Genomic DNA, 10,273 nt, shown 5'->3' with positions numbered 1-10,273 from the left:
GGGGGGGGGGGGGGGGGGGGTAAATGAGTGGTGAGTTACAGCCGCAATGCAGCGTTTGATTACACCTTTATTGCCCGAGATAAAACTTCCAAAATTCCATTACAAAATCATTAAAAAAAAATGCAAGCTCTGAAATAAAAATATCTACTTTACTTCATTGGACTTGTTAGTTTGGAATGGATCAGTTGGTTGATTAATTGTCCAGGGAACAAATTCATTGACGGGGTCGTATGATTCCATGACTGCAGTCAAGAAAAGTATTCAAAATGTGAAACAGTCTAGAATGCGTGTCTTTAGGTATAGCCCTGGAAAACTGGTTTTTCTTACAATTGTCCGCATGTTTTTGATAGATATTGTTTATAATATTCCTCAGCTATTGAACCCAACACGATTTTTCCATCTCATGAGGAAACGGTTATTACGATGTTCTTAAAAATCGAGTCCATGGTACACTATTAAAAATTTTCGTCTGAATTTTCCGGGTGAAATACCGGCAATTTTAATCATATTGATTGAAAAATCAAATATTCCATAAATTTTCAGTTTGAATTATCAGAAAATCAATAGAATAGTTGATTTTTCAATTAAATTATTCCGTGAAAATTCGGAAAAACCAGCCAAATTTTAGGAGACATTGGAAATTCAATCAAGCTGTGAAATTTCCATTTGACTTTCACCGAAAACTCATGAATTTCCTTGAATTCTAAGTGAAACTTAAAATTTTATAACAATTTTCCCCCCAAATCGGATTCAATGTCACTTTCATGAGAATGATTATCAGATTAGCCATGAAATTTAGTGTTAGAAAACAAATTCTAGCAGTGTATAAACCTGGAAAACTGTTTTTTTTCACGATTGTCCTCATGTTTTCCATAGATATTGTTTATAATATTCACCAGCCATTGAAAAAAAATCTAACTAGCTGTATTACACAGCAGGGATGGCCATCAATCTTCCGATTTTTCAATATTAAAAGAATTTCCGACTTACATTGATCAAAGTTTAAATATACTAATCGAAATTTTAAAAAATAGTAAAATAATTGAGAATCAAAATTTCCAATTGATGATGCGTTAAATATTTAAAAATATGGAACTATAAACTTTGTATTATGACAATACTAAATTTGTTATGAGGACTTTCCGATTATCCAAATAATAGTCAATCTTCCTAACTCAATTACTGATTAATGAATAATTTAAAATTTGACTATTTAAATCGACGATTATTTCAATAATCAAAATTGAAAAGTTATATTAACTAATTGACAACTTAACACGTATGAAAGAATCCTATGGAGAATTCGAACATTTCCTATAGGATTTTTCTGGTGGGATTTCCTATAGGATTTTCTATAGGATTTCCTACAGCATTCACTATAGGGTTTTCTATAGAAAGTAACACACAAAATTGATACTCGAAACCAATCGGTCACAAGGGTCAGGATTAAGGTCATAAATCTGGTTGGAAATTCTATAGGGAATCCTATAGGAAATTCTATAGCATTTTTTCATACGTGAATAATATAACAATAATTGTAATTAGTGAATATGGCTATCCCTGCCCCCTAAATCGGATTCAATGTCACTTTCATGAGAATTACTTCCAAATTTGCCATGAAATAAAAAAAAATTTCCAACAGTTCATAACCATTATCTATGAAAAACATGAGGACAATTGTAACCAAAACCCGTGTTCAAGGGATAGACCTTAGCGGTTCCCCTGAACATTAAAAACCCAAGTAAAGGGTGTCTTCCTCAGAAAGCACAGCAGTTGATATTAGCTCCTGCAATTTATCATCTTCCCAAAGGTTAGCCTGGCCCACCCGCTACCGCCCATACATCCTGAAAACTGTTCCCCAAACCCCCAGGACACCCACCGCCTCAATTTTATCCGCCTTCTTCGTGACAAAAACACGACAGAAGAAGAAGAAGAAAAAGTATACATTACAAAAACGAGAAATACATGAAAACACGAAGTCTCATGCTTGCACAAAATAGCAGAAAACCTTTCGTAATGCTCAAAGACGCAAAGGTCCAAAGGGTAGGGGGAGTTCTATTCCGGTCCCAGCCGTCTGTTTATTTAAAACCTCGGGCACGTGCTTCTCGAGTCCATCTGAATCCCTGACACATACTCGTGTGTATTCATCTGTCCAAATCCAAGAATATTGAAAGACTGAATATTTCTTCTTTTTTATTGACTTCAATAGGTGTTTCGTGTACTGTCACACTCGAGTCCGATTAATTGAATATTTCAGCGGAATTCTTGGATTTATGCCAATCAAACGATTGAATTCACTAATTTTCCGTACGAGTTAATGAACTAATTCATCAAATTAATGGAGTGATGATCCCTAACAGGAAATAAACTGTTCGAGAAATTTCTGTCATTTCATTTCTTCTATTATGAACAAAAATGAGATGATTAAAGTCCTCTTTTCTGTTTATGATAGTTGATTTGTTTTTCATAGCTGGGCTTTTATAACTACAGAAGTCCTTCAAATTCACCGGAAGAACTTGAAAGATGCTTGAAAATTCAAGGCCAGATTGTGAATAACAACAAACAGAATGACAGGTGAACACTATTTTTTATTCTCAGTGTTATGAACTAGACGCGATGAGAATTATGGAATAACTCATAGAAGTCAATCCTACAATTGCAACGATTTCGTAAACAAATAAATTGTTACCAATTTGTTATTAAAAATCACTTGAAAACTTACTGTTTTTTATTTATTTTTCTTCATAGTACAATAAATTACCGAAAGGTTTAAAAAATTACGGGGCTTGTAGATTTATCAAAACGTCAGTTCATTCAACAATTACAATTTTTTTCACAATTAAATCAGTAGCGAAGTGGTCAAACGGTTCAAGTCGATTTTGGCTATTGGCCAGTTTTCAATGAATATCTCGAAATCTAAGGGAGATAGCAAAATTTTTCTCATAACCTTTTTAGTAGCACTCAATTCGCTCTACGAAAAATGTTATTATGAAAATTTCGCTATCTCCCTTAAATTCGGAAATATTTCTGGAAAACTCAACTAAAGAATAAATGGACTTAAATCGCTGACCACTTTGCTACTGAAATGCCAACAATATCGAATTTGTCTTATTTGAAAAAAATAGTTTTTAAGATTTCTCATAATTTAAGTGTGGAAATATCATTGTTAGCAATCAGCTGTTCGTCGACCTTTGAGAAAAAATGAATGAAGTATTCGAAACCACAAATGAGACAATAATTTTAAAACAAAAAAATTCTCGACACCTAGAATGTCTAGAATGCATGTCTTAATGTCTTAAAAACGGCTCAAATTTGGTGACACAAATGTCTCAAAAGCGGCACAAAATTCTCAATTTAAGACACTAATTCTCCGAGCACATCGCCTCTCCAATTTCATTAAATCCCAATGCTTCTAATTACTCTAATAATTATACAACATCAAAGCCCTCCACAAACCCATCACCCACAGTCCTGGAAGCGCCTCCACACATGTAAAACTGATGGATTCACCGTAAGAAACTGAACGGGCTCAGGTGATCATACAAGACAAAAGGTATAATGATGTGAAGCGAGCCGTTCTGGTGTCGCATTTCAGCCTATTATGATTCCGAATAAATCAGGCGAAGGAGATGTAATACGATATATAGCCAAGATATATATAAATATACCTACAACCTGCACCATCTTATTTCTCTTTTATACGTTCCCTTCCTCGTTTTTTACCTCCTTGAAAAGCAAACCTATCCTCCCTCGATACTATATATATATTGTTCAATGCCGAAACTGAAGACGACTTCTCTCTTATTTACGCTAGCACGAGGCACGGCGCTCTCTCCTCGTCTTTTTCTTCCTCTCTAGTTTTTCTTACTGGAATACATGGGCTTTTGTTCGGTTATTTTTGCAAGAATGAAAATAGATACCGATTACATGAGGGGAATGCCAGGATATTTTCACTTGGGAGTGCCCGGGTAATCGTTTCCTCCTTTTAACTCGATTAACCAGTTTTTGTGATTTGTTTCAATGAGAGGGAAATTATGTACATGTCATTTTTCATTTTTTCATTTTCGTGTGGAGATTGCGGTTTGAATGGGAGTTCATGGGGTTAAGGTATATCCCTAGAGAATGGCTTTTTCTTGCGATTGTCAACGTGTTTCTGCACGGAGAGAAATATTCAATAAAAATTACCAGAAAAAAGACGTAAAAATTACGTTTCGAAACGTAATCTGAGAGCGAAGTAAAATTCAATAAAAAGTGTCAATCATCACGTTAATTCTACGATCTGTTCCGTAAAAATTACGCGTCCGTCCGACGCCTCACAGCTAGCCATGAGTCACCGTGAGGGGGAGATTTTAACAACACGTTCCGTAATTTTTCCGGAACTTTTCGTAAAAATTCTTAAACATCCAAGAATTTTCATGTTCTGAGGCATAATAAGTCTTGAAGTTTCTGTTAGATTTTACAACTTCCAGGTGAATTACGTGACTTTTTCGTATTTTTTCGGTGACAGACCCGAAAATTTACTGAACGTTTCAGATTTATTCTCTTATATTCCTATAGAAATTCACTGAAAACGATTCTCGCTTGCGGATTACGTGAAATGTTCCGTAATTTTTCTTGAATATTTCTCTCTGTGTGATTGATAATGTTTATAATATTCCTCAGCTATGGAAAAAATCTAACTAGCTGCACTACACAGTTTAGGAGAGTAAATAATGAAATGCGGGGGTTGTGGGTGCCCCGAACTCGACTTCTCCACTCGAGAGGAGAAGGAACCCCTTTGTCTATCTCAAATCTTAGAATTGTGTTTTCTCCTACGATTATTAATTTCTATCTATGAAATTACTTTATCGACTCAATTATCGCATTGTTGAGTCAATGAAGTAGTTTAATGAATAAGAAATAATAATTGCAGGAGAAAACATAATTCTAAAGATTCACATAAACACAGGGGTTCCGGTTCCCCTTAAGGGGAGACTACTATGAGTTTTAAAAGTCGTGCGTTATTGGAGTGAGACTTTTCATACGTTGAAGATCGATAATTAGTGCAAAAACGGAAGAATACAGTTCCACGGAGAGTAAAATTGTAGAACAGGCAACAAATGTTGAGAAAAAAAAGGTGCAGAATATTTCGAACTCTTTTACAAGGAGGAGCCACCGTAAATCGCGTTAGAGCCAATCACTGCCACCTTGGAGCCTCCTTGTCAAGAGTCGGAATAATTAACGACCCAAGCTGTTCTTGTGGAGCAGAAAGTCAAAACTTTGAGCATATCCTATGGCACTGCCCAAAATATGAGCAACAAAGATGTAAATTAACGAATCGATTGAAAAAATCAAGATGTACTTTGCCTTTTACCACTGAGAAATTTTCAAATGCCAAAGACTTTAAATATATTGAAGAAATATGTTAATACCTAAAGGATTGCGAATTACAGATATAAATTATAGATGAAAAATAAGAGAATATAATGTATAGAACTTAATATTAATGATCGTGTAAATAACTCAATTAATAGGTTACACCACTTTAAAACAATACAATAAAAAAATTAGTGCAAAAAAAATTTTGTTTTATTGTTCGCTTGCCAGAGAACGCTTAAAATGCTAAAAACAGTCCAGGGCCTCCAATTTTTGAGCTACAAAAGATTATTTCTTTCAAAGTTTTCGGAAAAATGTGTGGAACAACAATTGCGAGCCAGTTTTTTGGAATTCGACCCCTACACAACTGATTTTGGGTTTTTTCAATGTCTTGATCTATACAGCTGTTCTAACTCAATAACAATGAATTCAAGTCACTGCACTTCCCCTTCAAAAAATCAGTAGAATTTGATTTTTCCAGTCAACTTTTCTTCTTTCTCTACTCATTGGAAAAATGAAACAAAAAACTTCCGCCGAGAACTTCCTATACAAAATATCTCAATAGCATAAGTTATGATAAAATATTTTATATTGAACATTTCTATAAAAAAATACGTGGAAAAACAGCGGAATTTCTCAACAGAATTACTGAAAAATTAATAGAATTTCTAAAGAATTCGCTACGTTTTTCTATAAAATTTATTCGCACGTTATCAATTTTATTCAATTTTACCTTTATCTCATCCTCCGGTGGTTCTTTCTTAACTTTAACACTGACAATGTCCTGATCACCACAGCTGTTCTGACTCGATAACAATGAATTCAAGCGACTGGACTTGCGCCTCACACTAATTTCACGTTTAGAAGACAATGAGGATGACGAGGAGCACGATGATGATGACAATGGAGACAGTCTGAATTTACTACTCATTATACATACCACTCATTACGCAAAATTTTCAATGTTCAATTTCTCCCATTCACTCGTCACACGTTATTGAACAAAAATAAAGATCATCTCATCTCTCGTTCTCTACTTTTTTTTTGCAAATTGGTTCGACGCTGGCGCGTGGCTCGCAGTCTCGCGCCACGATAAATGCACCCGAAGACAGTTTTTAATGATACATAACAAAAATAAACATTTTTTATTTCATCCAATGGCAAGAAAAATAACGAAATAAATTATTCCTTTGAAACGTTGAAATTCCAAAAGTCAAGGTTCAATTTGTTTAAATTAAATTGAGTTGTTTTTGGCGCGTGAGTGTGTGTGTAAAAAAATACTATGTGGAATTTACATTTGGAGGGAGAAAAATAATGCTGATAAAAATAAACGCGTACTATTCAAAACGTATGAGAATACACGCGCGGCAGCATTGAGAGCTGCTGGGTACGATACTTTCGTAACTTCCCGTGAACAACTGAGCGCAACTACTGGCTTTTGCTGGCGCGCTTCTACCCGATGCCTCGCAACGGCGGCGTCTCGGCGCCTATGTTGTGTACACGACGCAGCGATTAATTATGTTTTCCAACGGATTTATCATTTCAACATTAATTTTCGTGATTAAGGGGAGTTTCACCTCGGGAATAAAACTTGCGGCTTTGGAGAAAAAGAGTTCAAGAATACTGTTGTACTCAATTAAAAAGACGGAACACAACAAGTAAAATGGTTGGGACGGTTTATTTAATAAATCAGAGAGAGTAACAGGATGAAGATGTCTTGAGATCGATCTCCAAAGATAAGATCGAATCTTGATGTTGATAACATGACTGTCGTTCCGAGGGGCTTCTCTCGATGTCCAGATCATTGACAAAAGAAAAAGGATTCGAAGGGGGTACGCAACAATACTATTTTCCGCGTGATCATTGAAGTTATTATTATGACTGAAATGAAATTATTATTTCATTTATGAGATTCGAGAGTATTCGGTAATGAAGGGATGAATGAGGCTTCAAACTGGAAAACGGGAAATTCCCAGGAACAGAGGGAGGGGCAGTGGTTGCGGTTCTTAAGGGTCAGACGTTTCGAAGCGTCAAACAGTCTTAAGGATATCCAAGTACTTCGGCTATTTTCTCTCCTACACTAAGGAAAGAATTTTCTAATATCTGAAACATATCTTCTTCAAACAAGTAATTTTTCTTGAATTATTTAATTCTCCCAGGCATCTCAATTCACGTGGCCCGAGAAAGGTCTCATGCTTCAAAATATTCTTGTACTCAAGTATGATTTTGTCGCAAATGAACTCGCTTAAATCGCGTAGAAGAATCGTCAATCTTCAAGTATTTATTGGTTTCATATTTTTTTTGTTATGCAGTTCCAATATTTCGATATGTAATATATTCATGATATAATGCGCAACGATAGTGATAAGAAGACTGTTTTTTTGGGCTCAAATGAAAGAGCGGGTCGAGAAATGACGTGCTAGAGCCTCTAAACATGACAAATGTCTCTAAAGATGATATCTGTTTTCAATTGAAAAGCAGAGTTGTGACATCATTGTCTAGGAGGACAATGGGGTCTAGGAGTATGTATAGAACATTGGGGTCTAGGAGTCTCCCCTGGTTCAAAACCATCTTTAGAGGTCCTAGCACGCCATTTCTCGACCCGCTCTTTCGTTTGAGCCCAAAAAAACATTCATATCTTGTCTGACATCTTTGCTGAAAACTCGGGTCTTCAACTCGGGCTTTCAATTGAAGGCTCTTTTAGATTCCGAGAAATTCGTTAAAAACTACTCAATAGTCAAAATCCACTTAACCCGCTTTACCACTTCGCTACAGAATTCTAAAGATTCATATAAACGCAGGGGTTCCGTTTCCCCTTACGGTATATGCCCAGAAACAGGTTTTTCTTACGATTGTCCGCATTTTCTTCATCGATGACGTTTATAATATTCCCCAGCCATCGAAAAAAATTTAATTATTTGCACTACACAGCTGAGGAGATAATAAATAATAAAATTCGGGCTTCTAGCACGCGAGGCATAGGCCAAACGGGGATTATGGGTCGCCCCGAATTCGATTTTTCCATCTTATGAGAAAACGGTTCCTACGATGTACTTAAAAAACAAATCCGTGGTAGATTGATAAATTCCGAACATCGTGAATTTTTTGTAAAATTTTACAGTACATAGTTTCTGCGATATTCAACTCTAAAAAATGTCAATTTCGTGCAATCGTTTCTTAAGAATTACTAAGTAATTACTTGATTCAAATAATTAATTAGCAAATAAATCCTTATTTGATTCAGACAGTTATTCTTGTCTTCATCAACAATATATGACGATAAAAAAACTCAACGATTCATGAAAAATACAATAAACTAACTCATTTAAATTTTGTTTCCGGAAATCCATAGGGACTAACTTTTGGGGATTTCGTTTTGAGATACACCTTAAGGATCAAAGAGTCATAAAGTGAAAGGAGAAGGGCCTGGAGAAAAAATTGAAACCCTATGATTCCAATTCCGTCCGATATTCCTACTTCAGACAATGGAGATTCCTCATTTTTATTAATGACTCGATTGACTGGAATACTGAATGCCTATCTTCAGTACAGTCCACGAAACTTGAACCACACTTCGCAGGAAAAAAATGGCCACACTTAGATAGCCTCATGATTGATGAAAATTTTATTCACATTTATTCTTTTATTCTGAACACAATTTCTCGAAATTACAACACCAGAACACGTTCATATAGTTAATCCATTTCCACTTGATAAAATTTCTCCAGACTTTTGCGTTATCAAAAAACAAAAAACATGACAAGAAATATTGCTATGCATCAACTCCGTTCATATTGAGCACGAATCACTAATGATTTTCCATAATTTTTCAATCTCCCAATCTCTCCTCATCGAGTACACTTTTTTCTCAAATGTCTTGTTAATCCTATACCGCCATTATAGGCTCATTTTGCAATTATGTGATCATATTTGGCATATTATGCATTGAGCACAGAGGTAAGACAATGACAAGCTTTTCCATCGGAAAGTAATAAAATTATGCTACTAAAATTCTCAGACTACTTAACAATTTCTAAAAACACATTTTCAAACTCATCCCCATTAATTTCGATCCTCTCAACTGGTCACATTTCTAACATCTTATCTAGTATTCTATGTATTGTTTTTTATTTCGTTCAACTACAGAATTTTTAAGTACTTCTGTAGCACTTACTTAAAATATTCTATTGCTACCCCACATAACTATAAAACTTTGATTTCGAGTTGTTGTATTCATTTCAAAAGAGAAGAAAAATAGAGTGGAAGAAGCTTTAAAAAATCGTGTCAAGGAATTCCGGTGGAAAATGTCTAGAAAAAGTTCTATAGAATAATTCAGTAGCGAAGTGGTAAAACGGGTTAAAGTAGCTCTACCCTTACGGTAAATTCAAAGATTATTGAAAACTGCAAAAAAATTGCAGAAGACTCGATTAGATTCGGAATTCTAATTTTTTTCTCAATTTAATTATCGTTTTGGTTTTTCAAAGAAGAAATGTTTAAAAATCAGGATTTGGTGTCTTAATCAACATTTCCATTGGAATCAAAGATTAAAATCTGAATTTTTTTTCATTAGATGTAAAAAAATCAAGAATTTTTTTGACACCTCATAAAAAATAATCCACCGTTTTGCAAACAAGTTCTATTATTTATTTATAAGAGGGAAATGTTTAAAAAAATATAAATATTTTGCGAAATTTAATTTAGATAATACTGACTGGGTATGAATTTTTTCAAATTTTTTCCATGCAACTTAGTTAAAAAATTTAAAAACTGAAGAGCTACTTTAAGTCGACTTACTTTCCATTTGAGTTTTTGAGAAATCTTTCCGAATCTAAGGGAGATAGCGAAATTTTCGGAATTCCATTTATTGTAGCTCTCAATCGGCTCTACAAAGAAGGTTATAATAAAAATTTTGCCATCT

The 10,273-nt window shown here is 34.7% G+C and overlaps 1 protein-coding gene across 1 annotated transcript in view; it reads right to left on the bottom strand.

The window, feature by feature from the left end:
- The window catches only part of LOC107037673 (sine oculis-binding protein homolog), a 19,472-nt gene extending 13,186 nt beyond the window's left edge, over positions 1-6,286 (bottom strand). The window contains exon 1 of the mRNA XM_015256332.1: positions 6,089-6,286. Within this exon, the coding sequence (XP_015111818.1) occupies positions 6,089-6,286 (198 nt within the window). The remainder of the gene's footprint in view (positions 1-6,088) is intronic.
- Between the last annotated feature and the right edge of the window lie 3,987 nt (positions 6,287-10,273).

Source organism: Diachasma alloeum, unplaced genomic scaffold (genome assembly GCF_001412515.2).
Source record: "Diachasma alloeum isolate Michigan unplaced genomic scaffold, Dall2.0 Dall_scaffold_00269, whole genome shotgun sequence".
Lineage (NCBI taxonomy): Eukaryota > Metazoa > Arthropoda > Insecta > Hymenoptera > Braconidae > Diachasma > Diachasma alloeum.
This window is presented reverse-complemented; position numbering and strand designations above follow the sequence as displayed.